This window comes from Euprymna scolopes, chromosome 18, assembly GCF_053919585.1.
Source record: "Euprymna scolopes isolate OS-2025 chromosome 18, ASM5391958v1, whole genome shotgun sequence".
Taxonomy (NCBI): Eukaryota; Metazoa; Mollusca; class Cephalopoda; order Sepiida; family Sepiolidae; genus Euprymna; species Euprymna scolopes.
The window spans coordinates 112,405,671-112,425,898 of NC_136499.1; the positions used below are offsets into that span (position 1 = coordinate 112,405,671).

The following is a 20,228-nucleotide window of genomic DNA, read 5'->3' on the forward strand; positions in this document are numbered from 1 at the left end:
TTGGAAAGCAGATAAACGGAAGAGAGTTCCACAGGTGTGCAGTTTTTAGAAAGAAGCTTTGTTCATGGAATCTACGTTTAGGTTTAGGCACAGATAAAGAGTGGGGAAAATTATTGATATTGGTTACAGCCAAGCGAGTGTTTCTCATGAATGTTTTGCGAGGAGGGGACCATAGATTGGAGCTCAGACGAGCACTTGCCATGAAAATAACGATAAAACAGACAGGCTCACAACGCCTCTTCTGTGAGAAAGAGGTTGCAGGGAAGAGAAAAGGGCATCCACCACTAGGCTACAAAGTCTATTCTGAACTCTGTCAAGGCAGGATAATGTCTTCCTAGCAGCTCCTGCCCAGATGTGACAGCAATACTTCATCCTTGGACGTACTTGGTTCTTACATAGGTAGAGAATTGCATCAGCAGGTAGATATTTACTGGATCGATAGAAGGATCCCATCATTTTCCAGCGAACTTGGCAACGGATTTGATTTTATTTTATTGATTTGATTCAATTTTAGATCAGGTGTAAAGGTCAAACCCAGAAGCTTGTCAAAACATGGAGCCTCCCCAAGATGAGAGCCATTCATTTCAATTGATACCAGATGGGGATCGGAACGTTGATGATGCAAAGATAGAAGCTTGGTTTTAGATGCATTAAAAGTAACCAGCCACCTCTTATCCATTGTAACCCGCGCTCAAGATCAGAGGAGAGAGAATCAAAGAGAACTTGGTCGTTTACGAACTTTGGTGTGCTGCCATAGATGGTAGAAAAATAAAGCAAAACAAACAGAAGCCACACTCACTATTAGAACGATGAAGACAAAAGAATGGCATTCCTTCATCCCCAGACAATTATATGTTGACCCATCATTGATAAGGGTATGAAATAATGAACAATAGAAACAAATATTCAATAAAGAAAAGAGAAGGGAACAGAGATTTGATTCAACAAATTTAATTTCCCAGGGTTTCTTTTCTCTCATTTTTTTCTACACGTAAATCTTGTTTTCTTTTTTTCTTTCTTTTTTTTTTCTGGTTTTACAGACGTATTCAGTCTTTTAAATGTTTTTTTTTCAATGTTTTTTTTAAATGTTTTTTAAATGTCTTTTTTTAAAAATGTTTTTTAATGTTTTTTAAAATGTTTTTTATGTTTTTTAAATGTTTTTTTAAAATGTTTTTTAAAATGTTTTTTTATGTTTTTTAAAATGTTTTTTTAATGTTTTTTAAAATGTTTTTTTAATGTTTTTTAAAATGTTTTTTTAAATGTCTTTTTCTAATGTATTTTTTAAATGTATTTTTTAAATGTTTTTGAATTTTTTTAATGTTTTTTAAAATGTTTTTTTATGTTTTTTAAAATGTTTTTTTTAATGTTTTTTATGTTTTTTAAAATGTTTTTTTAAATGTCTTTTTTTAAATGTATTTTTTAAATGCATATTTTTACTGTTTTTTAAGAAAATTTTTAAAAAAACATTAAAAAACATTTTTTTAGTGTTTTTTTTTCCTTTTCAGACGTATTCAGTCTTTTTAGATGTTTTTTTTTTAATGTTTTTTTTTAAATGCCAGGGTTTATCTTTGCTGTTTTTAGCTGATACGCCGGCTCTTGCTACGAGTTTCAGAATTACTATTTAACAGAACTGCTGAAAAACAAAATGCTCTGTGCTGCTAGTTATCTTGAGAGTGTGGTCGAGTATGAGTACAGTTTACGTTTTGATCAACCAATTAACTCACGCCACACTAATTCTTTCTGAAAGACGATTAGTCAGCAAATCACTGGACTAACTCAAGCTTTCCAAGGATGGATATCATTCCACATGCACAGATCCACATAAGCATACATACACATACACCTGCAAATACACACATATATGTGCATATACATCTGCATGTGCATATGCACATACACGCACACACACACACACACACACACACACACATATATATATATATATATATATATATATATATATATATATATTACTTTGAAAAATGCGAGCATGAAAAATATGGTTAAGATTTAAACATGGAAAAGTAAAGGACTAGTTATTAAAACTGGAAAAGAAAAGGACAATATAATCTGGTAAAAATATAATAAATTTATAACTTAAAATATTACAGCATTAAGATTTTTTTAAAAATTCAATTTAACATATAATCGATTCTTAATGCTGCAATATTTTAAGTTATAAATTTATTATATGTTTTACTGGAATATCTTGTCTTTTTCTTTTCCAGTTTTAACAACTAGTCCTTTACTTTTCCATGTTTAAGCCTAACCATATTATTTTAACACTCCAGTTTTTAATCGTTTTACTTTTCCATGTGTAAATCTTATCCATATTACTTTCCATGCTCGCATTTTTTTTATTAAATCCATGATTTTTCCAAGCTTTACTTGTTACATGTGAATTATTAGCGACAGTACAGCTGAGTGATGGATCGAGACAGCAGTGAATTATTAGCGACATTTTTTTTTTTTATATCTTGTTACGGCATCATCTCCGTCATTCCCAGCCTATTTGAGGTAGCGTAACAGATTTGGTTACTATGGTAACCAACAAATTGCCAATAAAAAAAAAAAAAACATCTCTCCGTTTCTTACAGATTCTCAAATTGGTCCTCTTGATTTTTGTGCCTCCCAAATTGGTCCTGTTGACTTTTCGCCTCTCAAATTCGTCTTCTTGACTTTTGAGTTCCCCAAATTTTCTTCTCTCGACTTTTGTCTTCCTCAAATTAGATCTTTTGATATTTGTGTCTATCAAATCAGAACTTTGGAATTTTCTTTCTATCTATTTTATTTTTTGTTCATTTTTCTTGATTTTGTTTTTTCATTTCATTTTTTTTTTATTTGCTTTTAAAATTATTCCTTCTTCAAAAGAAGTGTTTATTTACTTCCGAATGGTATTCCTTATTTCTTCTATTTTTTCTTTTTACAGAAAAATATTGTGGACCTGTTCAATCAATTCAGAATGGCCACGTCTTAAACGCCACAGGTGCTCGTGTGGGAGATATAGCCTTCTACAAATGTTCGGACGGTTACACAATAAAAGGCAAGGCTAGTGCAAAATGTCAAGAAAACGGAAAGTGGGAAGCAGTTCCTATTTGCACGGGTGAGTCTTCCATTCGCTCTTTCTTTTTCGCGTGTAACCCACAAGGATATATGAACTCTCAAACGACAAAAGAAAATTAAAAATTCAAGATAAGCATGCTCAACTTTAAATTGTTATCCAAAATCGTTTTTAATGTTTAATAAAAAGAAAATACAAGGCCACCATATATGGGGTATCGTTGCCACATTTGGGACAGAGCATCTACTACTAATATATCACTCTCAGACAGGATTCAAAAGAGTAACCAACTTAACAGGCCCCGCTCTGCCAGCTAGGTTTCAACTTCTGTCCCACCGATGAAATGTTGCATCTCTCTGGCTGTTTTACAAATATTTTAATAATATATACCCCGATGAACTACAAGCCCTTGTGCCCCCTCGATGTAAATATTCCAAATCCGACGAGCAGCAAGATCCCACCCCTTCACAGTAGTAATCCCTATATAACAGAAAGCTTTCTACTCTGATAGGTTTTTCCCTAGGACTGGTAGGCTTTGTAATTTCCTTCTGGGCCCTTGTTTTCCTGACTGTATTGACATGCATAAATGCAAATGTAATGTAAACAGACATCTTGCTGCTCAACTCCCGACAAAGTATCCCTGCAAATTACGTCCTGGATAACAGCTCCCTACATCCAAATGGCACGGTATCTTGTTTGGGATGAACATGCAATAAAAAATACAATATTGTATATTTTTCATTGGTTGTGTAGTCTCCATCCTTCTTTTTTTCATGATCTATTTGGAGGATCCCTTTTTAGGGAGTCACGAGTTTTGAAGAGTTACTTTTAAAAGATAAATTAAAATAAAATAATGTGTTCAAAAACATCAATTCACAAAAGAGACATTTTAGATACGTTTAAAATGGAAGTTTGCAGCAATAGAAAGACATTGAATGTTCGTCAATATTAAACCAAGGGGGAATCTTTAGCTGAGATATCGAAGAAGTAAAAGTCGAAAGTTTAAGGGCCATTCATTACACGGGTCTGAACATCATAATTAAAACTTCTCCGCTCAATTATACAAATTACATTTCATTAAAAGTTAAGTAATAAGAGTCAATGTTGATTTGTTTTCATATTAGAAAGAAAGTTCAGTGAGAAAGGCTGAGAATATATCAATTAGTAAGTTTATGCAGATTAGCAGACATAAATGAGTCAATGAGTTATGTGTATGTGTGTTTGCTAATGCTTGAGTGAGTTGAAGGATTGCAGCAGGCTCGAGGCCTAATGAAGGAACTGCCTGTCGCCAGTCTGAGGACTCTGACTCAACTCGTTAAGTGAAGAAAAATCTGGTTTTTAAAGGATCGAAGTGATTCCAGAAGAGTCATTTCGAATAAATTCGGATTGATGCATGAGCCAATGTTAATTTGTTTTCATATTAGAAAGAAAGTTCGATGAGAAAGGTTGGGAATATTTCAATGAGTAAGTTTATACACATTGGCAGGCGATAATGAAAGAGTTTAATATGTATCTGTGTGTTCGTTAATGTTTGTGTGCATATGTTATGACTAGGGCTATGACAACAGAATATTCTTATCATTGTTTTAACTCTCTAGTATATATGCTCAGAGTCAGACACAGTTAATCAACAGAGAACCATATCACTCTATATAAAAGTATATAAGATATCAACGGATACACACTCGAGAGTCAAAACAATGAAAAGAATATGCTGTTGTCCTAGCCCTAGTTATGACTGTATGCGTAAGTTGAGACATTGCAGCAGGTTCAAGGCCCAACAGAAGGGCGGCAAAGAAACGTCGACCAATAAACTTAAGCTCAACTAAAATCTGGCCTTATATTAAGTCGAGGTCGCTCCAGAAAAGGGCCATTTGGAATAAATTCAGAAAATCTTCAGTGATTTGTTTTTATCAATTCAGACGGATGCCTGCATAAATCTTTCATTTTGGATACCGAAGGGTAAACTTTGTTGCAACACTTCTTAATAATAATAATAATAATAATAATAATAATAATAATAATAATAATAATAATAGTAATAATAATAATATCCACTTATTTTAACAGCACCTGTTTCGTAGTGCAGAAACAATCATATAATTATTATATAATTTTGAATATTTTCCGCGCAAATTCATCAGGAAATCTTTTTTTTTTAATGAAAATAAAAAGAATCGGCCATGATCACATAAATCCGAAAAAAAATAAAAAAAAATATCCGAAGAATATTTGAATTGTGTGTTATGATATTAAATTCGAGTTTGAATCAATAGATTATTAAATCGAACGTTGATAAAGTGCTCTGAAAAAAAGTGGGCTTTTTGACATGTTGAAATAAATAAATAATAAGATGAATAATATCTTGGAATTTGGAATATAGCTGTTTTGTGTGTGCTCTGTAGTTAAATTTAACATACATCGAGCTTTATAAATAAAAATATTGGTATGAATAAAGGGTGAAATATAATTGAAAAGACATATTTTTCCGATAAATATTATATATATATATATATATATATATATATATATATATAATATTTATCGGAAAAAATATATATATATATATATATATATATATATATAATATTTATCGGAAAAATATGTCTTTTCAATTATATTTCACTCTTTGTTCATATTATATATATATATATATATATATATATATATATATATATATATATATATATATATATATATATATATATACAAGTATTGTTAAATAGCACGGAGTGTTCTTGTTTATTAAGCTTTCTTTGTAGTTTTTCAATTTTTCTAATTGTCTTTCTTGTTTCTCGGTTGAATCTGTGTAAGAAAGTTCCATAGTCGTCTTCGTCCATTTTTTTTTCTTTTGGTTGTTCTTTGCAAGTACTTTCGACTGAGTTGTCGATAGTCGATTTCGGGCAGTTTTGATTATTGTTTGTTTAAAATCTGGATGCTTTTATATGCTTCAGTTAAAATTATATTTAAATTTCTTGAACTAGTGAAGCGTGTCGTGTACATATCTATATATCTATAAAAGTGAACGTGTCTGTATGTGTCTGCGAGTGTGTCTGTGTACATTTCCCTACGCAATAACTCTGTCAATTTTCGGTCTACAGACTCGAAATTTGATCTACAGGATACTGAGATTTGGGAAAATCTTTGTGATCGATTTTCGGCCAGAAATTTGGCGATTAAGGGGTTAAAGTTCAACGATTTGACCTTTGAGAACTCTACCAAACTCCTCCGACAATTTTGAAATTTTAGATATAGATTCCTTGGACATGGATCTAACTTAATAACTTGATTGGAGACCAAAAGAATAAATGTTAATGGGTTATAATAGGAGTCAAAGTTTAAAATATTGCCCGCTTTTTTTTTTTGCTCAACATACACCTCCAAACACCCGGGCAACGCCGGGCTGAAACGCGAGTATATATATATATATATATATATATATATATATATATATATATATATATATATATATATATATATACACGGGTTTTAACGTGTTGGGAACGTGGCTAAAATAAATGTACAATGATTTTAAAAGTGTTATTTATAATATATATATATATATATATATATATATATATATATATATATATATAAACTATTTAATTTACTCACATAAAATTAATATACGAAAGTATAGATTTATGCGTAAACTTTAAGTATTTACTTCAAAAGTGCTCAATACGTAGGTAGAGCTAGTTACTAAGTTATAAAATGTATATGGCGATTAAGCTACACTGAATATTCATTTTATAACTTACTATATACATATATATATATATATATGTGTGTATATAGCAATGTAAAGTCATAATGTAAAGCAACTATATATGTGTATACATCTATACATATTGAATGGTCACGTACCAAGGCACTTCAGAATGTTATTACTATTTTCAAAATTTACATACTTTGTTTGGTTGTTTAGTCTTTATATAAAGGATTAATATATCAATATATAAATACTGGTATTTATCTTAGCTTGACGTTTTCCCTTGCTTGTATCAGATAAACGCCTCATTCCCTTTGCCTTTTTTATTTCTTATATATTAACTTTTAATTACTTGTGAAAGAGCATATATATTTAAAAAAATTTAATTGATGCTATACATTGTCCGATCAGAAAAGCTCGAACTAACATCACTTCTAAATGTGTGTTAAAGATGATAATGTACGAACATGTTTTTGTTTTTTTTACTTTCAGCCACTGGTTGTTCGAGCCCATCGAATATAACAAACGGTCTGGTGAATATCACTGAGGGCACCGGTACTTCTGTCGGTTCAATCGCTTTATACACCTGCGATTCCGGTTATGAAATTGATGGCGCACCTATTTCCCAATGTGATAAATCAGGAAAATGGTCGCATCCACCTCCACGCTGCCAAAGTAAGTCATATTCTTCTCTCTTTCTTGTGTGTGTTCCCAGGTTGAACGGAACAAAAACACGTCTAAACAAGCATATATAACGTTACATGGCGTTACATGGCGTTACATGGCGTTACATGGCGTTACAAACAAACAAAATAAATAAATAAATATTCGGACCAGTATTTTGTTTGTTTCTTTTTTTTTTTTTTTAAAGAAGCATTTATCAACGTTAATCACCCGTCTCGACATCACTTAAAAAAGTCTCCCGTTACTAAATGTCCATCTAACCGGATGCGTTTCTCTTTCTTCCGACCAAACGCTCGCCACCGCCAGCCCATTTTCGCCTTCCATCGATTTTTTTTTCTCCGACCACATGGTGTCCTTTCTTATTTTTTCTTCAGACGCAAGCTCGAGTACACTTGCCAATTTGCATACGCGTTCAAACGCTGCTCCTGCTGCTAATACAATCGATTGCTATCCATCCTTCGACTGCTGATGATATTTTCATTCGTGCTCATATGCGTTCTTTTAAAACATAAATACACTTGTTTTTACGTTAGCGCTCTCTTAGATATCGTCGCATTTGGAACAACCTTGAAGTTATTAAAACAACCATATGCAACGTTATGTGGCGTTACAAGCAAAGGAAAATAAATAAATAAATAAATATCCGGGACGGCACTTTTTTTTTAACAAAAGCATTAACGTTACTCTCTCGTCTCAATACCGCTTTAAAAGTCTCTCTTACTACATGTCCATCTAACCTGGTCGCGTTTCTCTTTCTTCCAACCACACGCTTGCCACAGCCAGCCCATTCTCACCTTTATTTTACATATCCATCTCCTTCAGTGTCGATTTTTTTCTCTGACAACATGGTGTCCTTTTTTTTATTTTTTTCAGACACAAGCGCGAGCACACTTGCCAATTTGCATATGTGTTCAAATGATGCTCCTGCTGTTAATACAATCGATTGCTATCCATCCTTAAGCTGCTGCTGCTATTTTCATACGTGCTCATATGTGCTCTGTTAAACATAGTCGCATTTGGAATTCACACACTGTTCCTAACTTTTATCGCATTCCGATATAGATCATAAAGTTATACTGTGCATTTTTTTAACTGCATGTTTTATGCACTATTCTCCTCGTGTCCTGAATGTTTTAACGGCATCGTCTAGCGTTTGTGGGTGAATGTGTGCATTACATATAATTTACAGAACATTTATAACGACATACTTGTGACTGCATGGCCTTCTGCCTCTTGGCCGATGCCTGGGGGATTCGCCAACGTCTTGGGGAGCAGGATACGGCTATAATAAGCCGCATGCAAGACAGACACAAGACGATGTATGTTTTTATATATTGATTTATTTCACTCCCAAGCATCTTGTCTTCCGCAGCATAATATGAAATCGACGATCTCAGACTTGTGGCGTTTCTCTACATCCATTTGGAGACCGTCGCCCCCTTTTGAGGAGGCCTGTTTAATCCATCTTGCTTTCCCGGTGTCTCAAAACCAACTCACTAAACTTAACTTGGCTTATTCAAACTGAAACTCTTGACACATCATGTCGGATCCCCATTCGGATACTTCCGGTGCAAACTGATCGGTCAACCAAGTTTGATACATATCACAGCATGACCCTTGACTCTTTCTGCACCTGCATGCTCGCTCAACTCATTGTTTCCCACGATTCAATCTTTTGTTTACTCCGATATACTGATAGACAATTAGATAGATAGATAGATAGATAGATAGATAGACAGACAGATAGATAACTAAATAAATGCTTTCACCTGGCGCTGCCCGGCGTTTACCTAATTCCTAATTTCCTATTCATTATTCCACTTCTTCAATCTGCTCTGGTGATCTTGTTACATTATGACATTTTGGGGTTGCAAGAGTTGACTCATGCAGTGACGTAGATAGAGGGGGCGGGGGAGGCGCGGTCCGCCCCAGGTGACAGCAAAAGAGGGGTGGCACAATGTTACTCCAACAAAATGTTTCAGCCAGGCTAAGGCGTGAAAATAGTCTGAATATCATATATATTAAGTAAAATTTTTAAGTTGTTAATCTTTTCTGAAATATTTTACATTTTTTTTTTTTAAATTAGTAACTAAAGAATATTTTGCCGGTGTTTATTGAAAACTCTAAACCCTGTATGTTTTTGTAGTTTTTAATCATTTGCAATCATTTGATGACATCCAATTCATTTTCTTTTAACTGCGCAAAAATAATTAGAAAAATAATTAAGTATTTTGTAAATGTCATATCTTAGGGGGCGGTCCGGGTGAGAGCAAAGTAGGGGTGACACAATGTTAGTGGGGTGACATTGGAGCAGATCGCCCCGGGTGACGTTTACTCTAGCTACGCCACTGAACTAATGGGTACCCCTTCACCACAGAAATAACACAAGAATATTATGATTGATTCATTGGTTTGTTGTTTTTGTTTTACGGCATATTAACCCTTTTCAGGTTATTTAATGCCGAATCCAGTGATTTTAAAGAGCAATTTTTTAATAGAATATATTTGTTTTCTTTTTCAAGTCAGTTCCTATTTAACTCATAGTTGGGGCATTAGCAGGTACTACCACTCCGGATCAGAGTGGATCTGGGAGCAATGACAATTAAGGGGTGGCTTCATGCTCCCCAAAACCCGCAAGCTGGGACCTCACCATTGGATATAGTTTAAGGTCATATCCAGGACCAAGAATACTATGAAATAACCGAAAAGAGTAAAATAATTGTAATAACCTGGATACCAAGCAAAGTTGGTATCATTATAAATTATTATAAATAATAATAAAAAAAACAGGTAAACTAACTAGAGAAGCCACAAATCAAAAAAATAAAAAAATAAACATCCCACATACAGCCCTGAAAAGAAAAATTCATGAATACCTGGAAAACAAGTGGCAAGAGGAATGGGATACATACACAAAGAACAAATTACATGAATATCGACCGAAAATCAAAAACAAAAACCCAAAAGCTTTGAAAGGATAAAGAGAAAAGATTGAACTGAACTGAATATAAATCGGATACACAAAACTTGCGCACTAATACCTAATCAAAGTTAAGGAAGCACAAAAATACAGTCCGCAACCAACAACAACAAAAAAAAAACAGTTAAGTCTAGAAGGCACAAACACATACGGAGTGGAACGATAAAATTGTAACCCTAGAAAAGATGACATGATTCCATTTCTGTTTGATGAAAACCGTAATTTTTTTTTTTTTTGCAAACCATCTACTAGTTGGCCAGTTGTATACCAATGTACCAATCCAAAGAACGACAGGAACCTTCTATCATGTTTGAAAGTGACACAATGTTCAATGAGCGAGATCAGCGATGCGCCACTGTGTAACTCATGCTCTCTACTGATTTTGGATCATGACAACAGGATCATTAGCAGTGAGAATAAGATCCCATGTGGATATATCCATGTGTTCTTAGCGGCCATTTTGGGCAATCTACCAGTCTTGTCGCCTCGAAAACATGCTGGAGAGTTCGCCATCACAAAGGGAGATAAATATACTTATCTTTAACGTCCCTTTTTGTTCGTTTAGTCTTACTTAACAATGCTTAACATATTCTAGACCAGTACAATGTTAGATACGACGGCTAATAAAAGAAATATTACAATTTTGTTTTTCTTTTTCGAAGTGAATAATTTGCCTTTTTTTTTCATTCTTTTTCTTCTCCTTACTAGTTCTCAAATGCTCGGCTGTTTGTCTTGAGGAAAAAATTCCCAACGCCAAATTTGCACCTACTGGTGATGTTGATTTTGGAACCAGCAAAAATGTGTCTTGTGAAAATGGTTATTCCTTGAATGGTACCAGCACAATCACTTGTTTGGGCGATCAAAGCTTTGGTATACTGCCACAATGTGAGGGTAAGTATTTAACAATATATATATATATATATATATATATATATATATATATATATATATATATATATTAGCGTTGGGACAATTAATTGGAATTGGGAATTGGAAAAATTGGAAGATTTGGGGGTATCGGAATCAGTATTGAAATCGGAAAAATTGATGCCTATTTTCTGATGCCAAAACGATTCTTTTAATTGTGTTTTTTAATTTTATTTTTTATTAAAGTAAAACCTTCCATTGCTGGTAGTAATGATAAAATAATAAATATTTATTGATTTTAAATTACCAATAAAGCTAAAATCGATAGATCATCCTTCGCAAGTGTATTTTGACGTTTAGCAAAATATCTGCATATTTAACGTGTTTTTATGAAAATCGGGGAAAATAAAAATCTTATAGTAAATAATTAGAGATTTATAAAGAATCAGAATCGGAATCGATAATTGTATCGGAATCGATAATTAAGCATGGAATCAGTAATCGTATTGGAATCGGGAAAAATATTGAAATCGTCTCATCACTAATATATATGTAAGCTAATACACAGATTTCGCGTTAGTGACTCTACATTAAAATTCAAAGATAGCGTAACTAAAAGAAAACACAATTGCAACTACTCTTCCAATTTTGTAGTACTTACCAACACAACAAACGCCCACGTGTTTGTGCCTTGTATAGGTATGCGCGACAACAAAACTTGGGTTTTTATAAGCGGAAGTCTTGAGGTTGTCAGGAATCTACAGGCGCATGTGCAAGAGAAGGGATTGAGATAGTGGTATAAAAGGCAGGTCGAGTGAGAAGGTTGTTGTTGTTGTCATTGGACGTTACAGTGACGCGTGCGTTAGCAGGTGATTAAGAGGCTGTTTTTTGTGTGTCAAGTCGCGCACCTCGGTGAAGGTCATATAAATCGTTCACCTCGGTGAAGGTGAAGGTCATAATTTTTCGGATTTTGTAATCATGCCCATGTTCTTTATTCTATTTTTTAATTGTTGAGTTCTGATTTTCTGATGAGTGAAGGGTGGAATAAAAAAAAAATGACATGATAATTACATGGATGATTCTGTGCTATGAAAAAGGCGCTGTCAACGATTGAACATTTGAACATGCTGAAAGAAATAAACGGTAACATGAACAGCGTCTTGAAATTTGGAATATAGACTTTTTGCTATATATAGAAATGTCAATGTGTGTGTGTTCCCTATAGAAAGAATGGTGAGAAAACACATAAAACTTTAATATGTAAAAAAAAATTCCAGGGAAGACTTAACATCTTAACAACTTAACGTTCACGGGGAACATGAGTTGGAACAGATACATTGAAGGCATTGCCATGGCTGCTGCAAGGAAGGTGGGCTCTCTCTACCGTGCTAGAAAGTTACTTATGTCTGAAAGTATCTAGTACCTCTACAAGGCCACCATTCGCCCATCTATGGAGTATTGTTGCCACATTTGAGCTGGTGCATCTGCTACTAGTCTCTCACTTTTAGACAGGGTTCAAAAAAGAGTGACTAACCTAATAGGTCCTGCACTGTTCCAACCCCCCTTCCTCATGCAAGAGTAAACTTTGAGGACGTTCTTACTAATATCACTCCCTTAACAATTTTGGGCATTCATGAATTTCTCAAGTAACCCACAAATTATTTTTGCTTACTTTTAAAATCCCAAAGACTTGTGATACTTTATTCGGATTCCATGGATATATTCTTCTTTTTTTTATTATAAGAGGGGCATGCAATAAATAATGCCCCTGACACACTCCAGTTGTCTGATCTAGCTGAAATTTTGCATGTGCAATTATTTATATCTCTAGGGGTTATGTAGCAAATTATAGCTCTGAACTATTTGTAGTTTCTGTTTTACAGATGTTTGAACTGAGTCAGGTGTGAAATGGAACCTGTTGAATGTCGAGCAGTGATCCGGTTTTTGTATTTGAAAGGACGCACACCACAGGAGACTTTTGATGAAATGAAAGGAACTTATGGTGATAATGTCCCACCATATGCCCTTGTAAACGCTGGCATCGTGAATTCAAACATGGCTGGAAGTCTGTGGAAACAGCTCCCAGACCTGGTCGCCTCCTTCTGTCATTCATGAGGCATCTGTCCGTCAAGTTGAGGCTGCTATTTTGGAAGATTGGCGCATTACTATTCACCAAATAGCCCAAGATGTCAAGATTAGTACAGGGCCTGTGTAAACTATCATTCATGACCATTTGCATATGCATAAGGTGTCTGCCAGATGGACTCCCAGGTTGCTCACACCACTCCAGAAGCAAGAACGCGTCGAGTGCTCGAGAATGAATTTGGAGATGTGCCAAGAAGATGAGTCAAAGTTTTTCAAAAGACTGATTACACAGGATGAAACCTGGGTCGATCACTATGATCCAGAGACCAAAGCACAGTCAATTGGACTCACCACCTCCAAAGAAGGCAAGGGTGCAACCCTCCGCGAGCAAGGTCATGCTCACAATCCTCTGGGACCAGGACGGAGTAGTGATGACAGATTTCCTGGCAAAGAGTACCACAATTACAGGAGCCTATTATGCTTCACTTTTGAGGAAATTAAGGGAAGCTATCAAAATCAAGAGGCGGGGCAAGATCAGCAAAGGTACCCTCCTCCTACAGGACAATGCTCCGGTCCACAACTCGCATGTTGCCAGATCAGAAGCACGGGCATGTGGTTATGAAATCCGTCCCCATCCTCCCTACTCTCCTGACCTTGCACCCTCTGATTCACCTCTTCCCAGCCATGAAGTTGTTTTTGAAAGGAAAGCGTTTCCCAGATGATGCAGCCTTGATTTCTGAAGTCACATCGTGGTTGGAGGATCAACCTGGGGTGTTCTACCAAAACGGTCCCCCAGAGCTGCATCAAACGATGGGAGAAACGCATAACTCTGGGTGTTTCCTATGTAGAGAAAGACTAATAACTGTGCGAAGTTTCGTTGCTATTCTGCTATGGGAAGTGGGTCAGGGGCATTACTTATTGCACGCCTCTCGTATATGTGTATATATATATATTATAGATTATATATATATATATATATATATATTATAGATTATATATATATATATTATAGATTATATATATATATATATTATAGATTATATATATATATATATTATAGATTATATATATATATATATTATAGATTATATATATATATATATTATAGATTATATATATATATATATATATATATATATATATATATATATTATAGATTATATATATATATATATATATATATATATATATATATACTAGCGGGGGTACCCGGCGTTGCCTGGTTGTTTGGAGGCGTGTGCGATAGGGGGGGGGCAGAGTAAAGAATATGCGAAGAAGTAACCCTGTTTAAATAAAAATAAAAACGATGTAAAAATCGGCAAAACCAAAAGCAAAGAAAAAACAGCGAACAAACGTTAAGCTATAAAGAAGACGTCTTCTGAAAAACGAAAACAAAAAAAAAAAAAACACAGCGCAAAGCGAAACTCGAAAAAAAAATGGCATAAATAAACTTAAATCCAATGGTGCGTTTCATCCAGTAGAAAACATAAGGAATGGGAGCTTTAAACTGCCATTCCATTTTTGTAAGCAACTACGAACCCAAACCGGTGTTTCTTCTTGCTGTCCTCTCTGAACGGATCGGCAATGATGTAATGGAAGTGGGGGTAGGAAGAATTTATTAGAGAGAAAAGATTTTACAACTTCCATTGATTATAACGGATTTTGGCCGTGAACTCTCACCAGAAAAAAAATAGGAATCCACGATTATCTAGAAAGTGTAGAGGTAATAGGCCTATAACACACCTCAGATAATGTGCTGCAGTTTGTGCATATTACACTTGCATGAAATGTATTCATTTTCAATCCTATTAAGGTCAAAATCAGAGGGAAAAATGAGTTTATTTTATATATATATATATATATATATATATATATATATATATATATATATACGTATGTATATTGCTTAACTTTTGTAATCTGATGAGAACCAGTGTGTCAACATGGTTATGCCGTTGAGCCTGGCTAGTACCAGATGGTGACCATTGGGAATTCTAGGTGCTGTATGTGTTCTCCGCTTATCTCTGCATTGTTTCAAGTCATCCTGAAACTCCACTTGCCACTGGTATTTGACAATGCTGAGCCAGGAGAGCTGTGGTTGGGGATTGCACAACTGTTGTCACAAAAATTCCATATACTGGCATCCCTGCTGGTGGTATCCATAGGCTGTTAAGCCTGAAGGAAGCTACCGTGCATGTATGTATGTCTATGTATGTATGTATAATTAGTCTCAATATTTATAAGACAATACCAACTAGATATATAAAAAAAGCTTTTATTCCGTTCTCTTTGCAAAACTCAATCATATTCTGCAATGTCAAGTCAGAAAAAAGTTTTACAAATAAAGACTCGACAAACATAAAAGGAATTTCATTGCTTACTTTATTTAATGTTTCTGTGTTGACACCATCCTTTTTTCACACTCTTTTATTTTATAAATCATGGGGTTCCCAAACCCTTTGTCCGCATCATTCATTAAATACCACTTTTCATCTCCATTCTTTTTAGTACCACCACCATAACCCCCCCACCACCACCACCACATACCCCGACCCCAGAGCCAATCTCACTACAATATTATTGACATACAGATTGAATTGATTTTTTAGAACTTTTATGCAACACTCGTATCTGAACTACGAGGCGCCTTCAATAAGTTCCCTTTAACTCTTTCGTATGGGCACTTTTATTTGATAGTATCCATGAAACATTAGTCCCCCTTAGAACTAATCTCCTCCGGCTGTAATGCACTTGTTGTACTGTTCCAACAACTTTTGGAAGGCTCCATTGAAGTCATCTTGTGTGAGTGTGTCAACGATGGAGCTGTGGACTGCACAACTGGGCCATACTTTACATAAATTTTCAGCACCTTCAGTTCCTCGCAAATAATTGTGTGTACAGTTCCCACACTGACATCAAACTGTGCACTTATTGTCTCAATAGACACCCGACCGTCCTTATCCATGGAATTCTTTAATCAGCCAATCAAATCTTCCTTACTCCTCCCACACCTCTCATCATCCTTCACAGACTCCCTGACTTTGAATCGCTTACGCTGCTCAAAAACTGACGCTCGATTCGTGCAAGATGGCCCAAAAGCAGTCTGAAGCATTCCATACGTTTCAGTGGCATTTTTTTAAACATAATTTTATTGCATATCGTTCTTCTAAAGTGTCCTCACGTCCAAGTTGCATTTTTGAAATTCATCAGCTATCAGGTTTAGTTCCTGTTTTAATTGTTCATTTGAACCTGAAATCATAAAAATTTGTCAGTCATCTCATAAGATGTATAACAATGATATCCTGAATTTACAAGAGTCTATGACAATTTTAAATACCTGTGTCAAAAAAGTCTGCAAACTTACTGAAGGCACATCGGAAGACGAAGAGTACGCATTAATATCAATATAACGCCATTACAATATTATCGATGTTTATTTTGTTTTTGTTTTTAAACTAAAACAACAAATTCTTTCTTTTTTTTTACAGATATTGATGAATGCAAGTCGCCACCTAATTCGAACGACTGCACTCAAACCTGTATTAATACAGTGGGTTCCTACTATTGTGAATGTAAAAAGGGTTTCCAAATGGAGGCCGACAATGTGACGTGCACAGGTAAGAATAACTAATGATAGACAGTAGGCTGTGGACAGAGTGGGAGGGGACTTACAGATATCAGTCTCTGATTGGCCAAACAATGTCATATGTTAAGCTAGAGAAAGGGGATTCTTAGACAGCGAGTTGTGAGTTGGCAGAACTCGAAACGAAAGTGCAGTACGATGACCTTGAGGAAGTCCACATGTCATTGCAAGACTGGAAAGAAAGAATGGAGAGTGTAGGGTTGTAAGAAATTATGAAGCAACAGACAAACCGGCTGGGAATGCTTTGTGTAATGTATAAATTAATCTCATAAATAGTTGACATAATGGTCTGTGGTCAGCAGTTCACCCATTCATCCCAAGGAAGATATCAGCTACAAAGAAAAATGAAGTATAAGACTGAATTCAGAATATCAGATAAAACTACTAGGGATGAAATCGAAAACAAAACCCTATACCAAGATCAAATAAAACTTTTCTCAGTTGACATCCTAAATGTGTTCTGATCATTGATGCCTACAGACGAATCCTTGATTGTATGCTCTAAAGATTTAAGTATAAGTCCTAGTACCAAGGAATCCAGCCTTCATAGGGTTCAAAACCAGCTTCGAAATGTAGCCGGTGATGTCTTTTTCTCTTTCCTGCAACCTCTTTTCCACAGGAGATACATTGCAAGCCTGTCTCTGCTCTATCATTATTTTCTTGGCAAGTGCTCGACTGAACTCCAATGTATGGTTCTCTTGCCAAATTTCACAAAAAAACACTTGACTAACTACAACCACTATATACGATTTCCCCCACTCTCTATCTGTGCCTAAGTCTAAACTCAGATTCCATGAACAAAGCTTCTTTCCAAGAACTATCTGCCTATGGAACACTGTTCTACTGACCTGCTTCCCGGTTGAATACAATATGATAGCCTTCGAATCTAATGTAAACAAATTCTTGTTGAGCTGTCTCCATAAATAATTAAATTCTACCCAATTTACACCATGAACGATTACTACACGACCACCTTATATTTATCAACCCTTATCCTTGAGTGGCTTTCGGGACTTGATGAGTGGTAACTCCTAAATGAAAAAAAAAAAGAAAATGAGATAGTTTGAATATGATAGGATGCTCTCTTGATTAAGATTCCCAGGGATACGACTGAACTCCCCCACCCACCCATCTTCATTGATGCACACTAGTGATTCTTATGAACTGAAAAAAAAAATTATTTCTGGGAAATTTCTTCACTTCAAGCGAAATTAGTCCGTATGAAATTATTAAAGAGAAATAAAACATGAAGAGTATTGCTTGTTATAGAATACAAAAATGTGTTTTTTTTTCTTCAATTAATATAAAAATTAAACTATATGAATAATATCTCTCGCCTACTTTTCCATATCTGTATCAAACAAGCTGGCCGTCCAGCGTTGCCCGATCAAAAATACGCTTAAACATGATATTTTAATTTATGCAGATTGCGTGTGAATTATTATAAAATCAATCTTCTATTGATTATTATATGTTGTGAGGAATAATTTGCCCGATGGAGTAATTCGCAAAAAAGTTAATAATAATAATAATAATAATAGCAACAACAACAACAACAACAACAATAATAATAATAATAATAATAATAATAATAATAATAATAATAATAATAATAATAATAATGTAGTTCATCAAATTCTATCTGTGTTTGTTTACAATATCACGTCAGCTGATTTTTGGACTTGACGATGAATGCCCTGGAAAAGTCACTTCTGATTAATGTTTAGTTTTAAAATATGCAAACGAAGAAACGATTTGCAGCGATTTTGAATGGTACGTCTTCTTTTATTGTAAACTGAATTCATTAATAATAAAAAAAAAATTAAAATAAAATGGTGAGGTACACGCGGGATTAAACAGGGGATCATTCGATCTGTAGTCGAATGCTCTGCCTCTGAGCTATATCTCCAGATGACAATGAATCTTTTATTTTTTAAGAAGAAATGATTTGCTGAGATTTTATTATTTCGCCTGACCAGCGTAAGGTAAAATATTCCCCTGTAAAAATTCTTCTTAGAAAAATTATTTTAAAGATCGGATTTTTTCAATTTTCGAAACTTATCGAATGAATTTCTGTACAAAACATATCTAAGAACACTGTCAGACATATAAATTACCTTTGTGTGAAATTTGCAAAAGATAGGCTCAGCCGTTTCGGAACCTATAAGGAAGGAACTCACACAAAGTTACTTTTATATAAGAGTAGAGATTCTCATTACAGTTCACCCTTCAATTCATTTTTTTTGGACGAAAATACAAACGAAGACTCTAAAAACACAAAAGGAATTTTATCGTTTACTTTATGAGATGATACCATGTTGACAACATCCTTTTCTCATAAACGTCAATATACCTGATACTTTAAAAATTTTTAATAAATTCCGATTTATTACAAATTACTGTTCGCTTTCCAATTATTTTTAGAAAAGGAGGATCTACATGCGAAAATACAAATGAAGACTCGAAAAACACAAAAGGAATTTCATCCTAGTGACAGCAAGCATTGAAGAGGTTCTCAGTATAAATGACCAAATCTGATATTTTCGTCAGCTAATATCTATCCAAATTCAAGTCCAACGTAAACAAGTTCTTGATTAACCGTCCCCCTAAGTAATCCAATTTATAAAATTCCCACTACTTATGTTTACTACGCTATACTCACATTAACTAATGTATACACATTAACCCTTATCCTCGAGTGGCCTCCGGGCCCTGATAAGTGGTGATTCCACTTTAGACATTCCTCGATTGATCAAGAATTGAATTTTGTTTACGCTTCAAATCTCACCAGCTCACAATATTGTATTTTGAATTACACCAACATATTTTTATTTAAACTGAATTTAAATTCTGTCTTTTTAGTCACGTGCAAGCGACTCTATAAGTCACTCCGTCGGTCGATCTGTCGGTCGGTCGGTCGGTCTGTCGGTCTGTCCGTAACACTTTTGTGCTTGGCTTTTTTGGTTAGGATCAAAGGTCTGTTGCTAATAGATGCTGTTCTTAGCTTTTAGTCAAAGTGTAGTATCTGTTCTTACTACATGATGTACTTATTGTGATATAAAGTGGGGGATTACTTTTCTGTATTAATTTAATGTAAAATGATCACCCACTTTACAACCAGTCAGTCTCAAAGCCATTCACGTCATTCTGCAGATCATTGAAGTTGTTTTTGAAGGATTCCAGTTATTTTTAAGCA

The 20,228-nt window shown here is 34.6% G+C and overlaps 1 protein-coding gene across 3 annotated transcripts in view; it reads left to right on the plus strand.

The window, feature by feature from the left end:
- LOC145297770 (uncharacterized) overlaps positions 1-20,228 on the plus strand; it is a 576,130-nt gene that overhangs the window by 238,957 nt on the left and 316,945 nt on the right. For all 3 annotated transcript variants that reach the window (XM_080144014.1, XM_080144016.1, XM_080144015.1), the window contains exons 14-17: positions 2,930-3,103; positions 7,266-7,448; positions 11,146-11,328; positions 16,878-17,006. In XM_080144014.1, the coding sequence (XP_080000140.1) occupies positions 2,930-3,103; positions 7,266-7,448; positions 11,146-11,328; positions 16,878-17,006 (669 nt within the window). The remainder of the gene's footprint in view (positions 1-2,929; positions 3,104-7,265; positions 7,449-11,145; positions 11,329-16,877; positions 17,007-20,228) is intronic.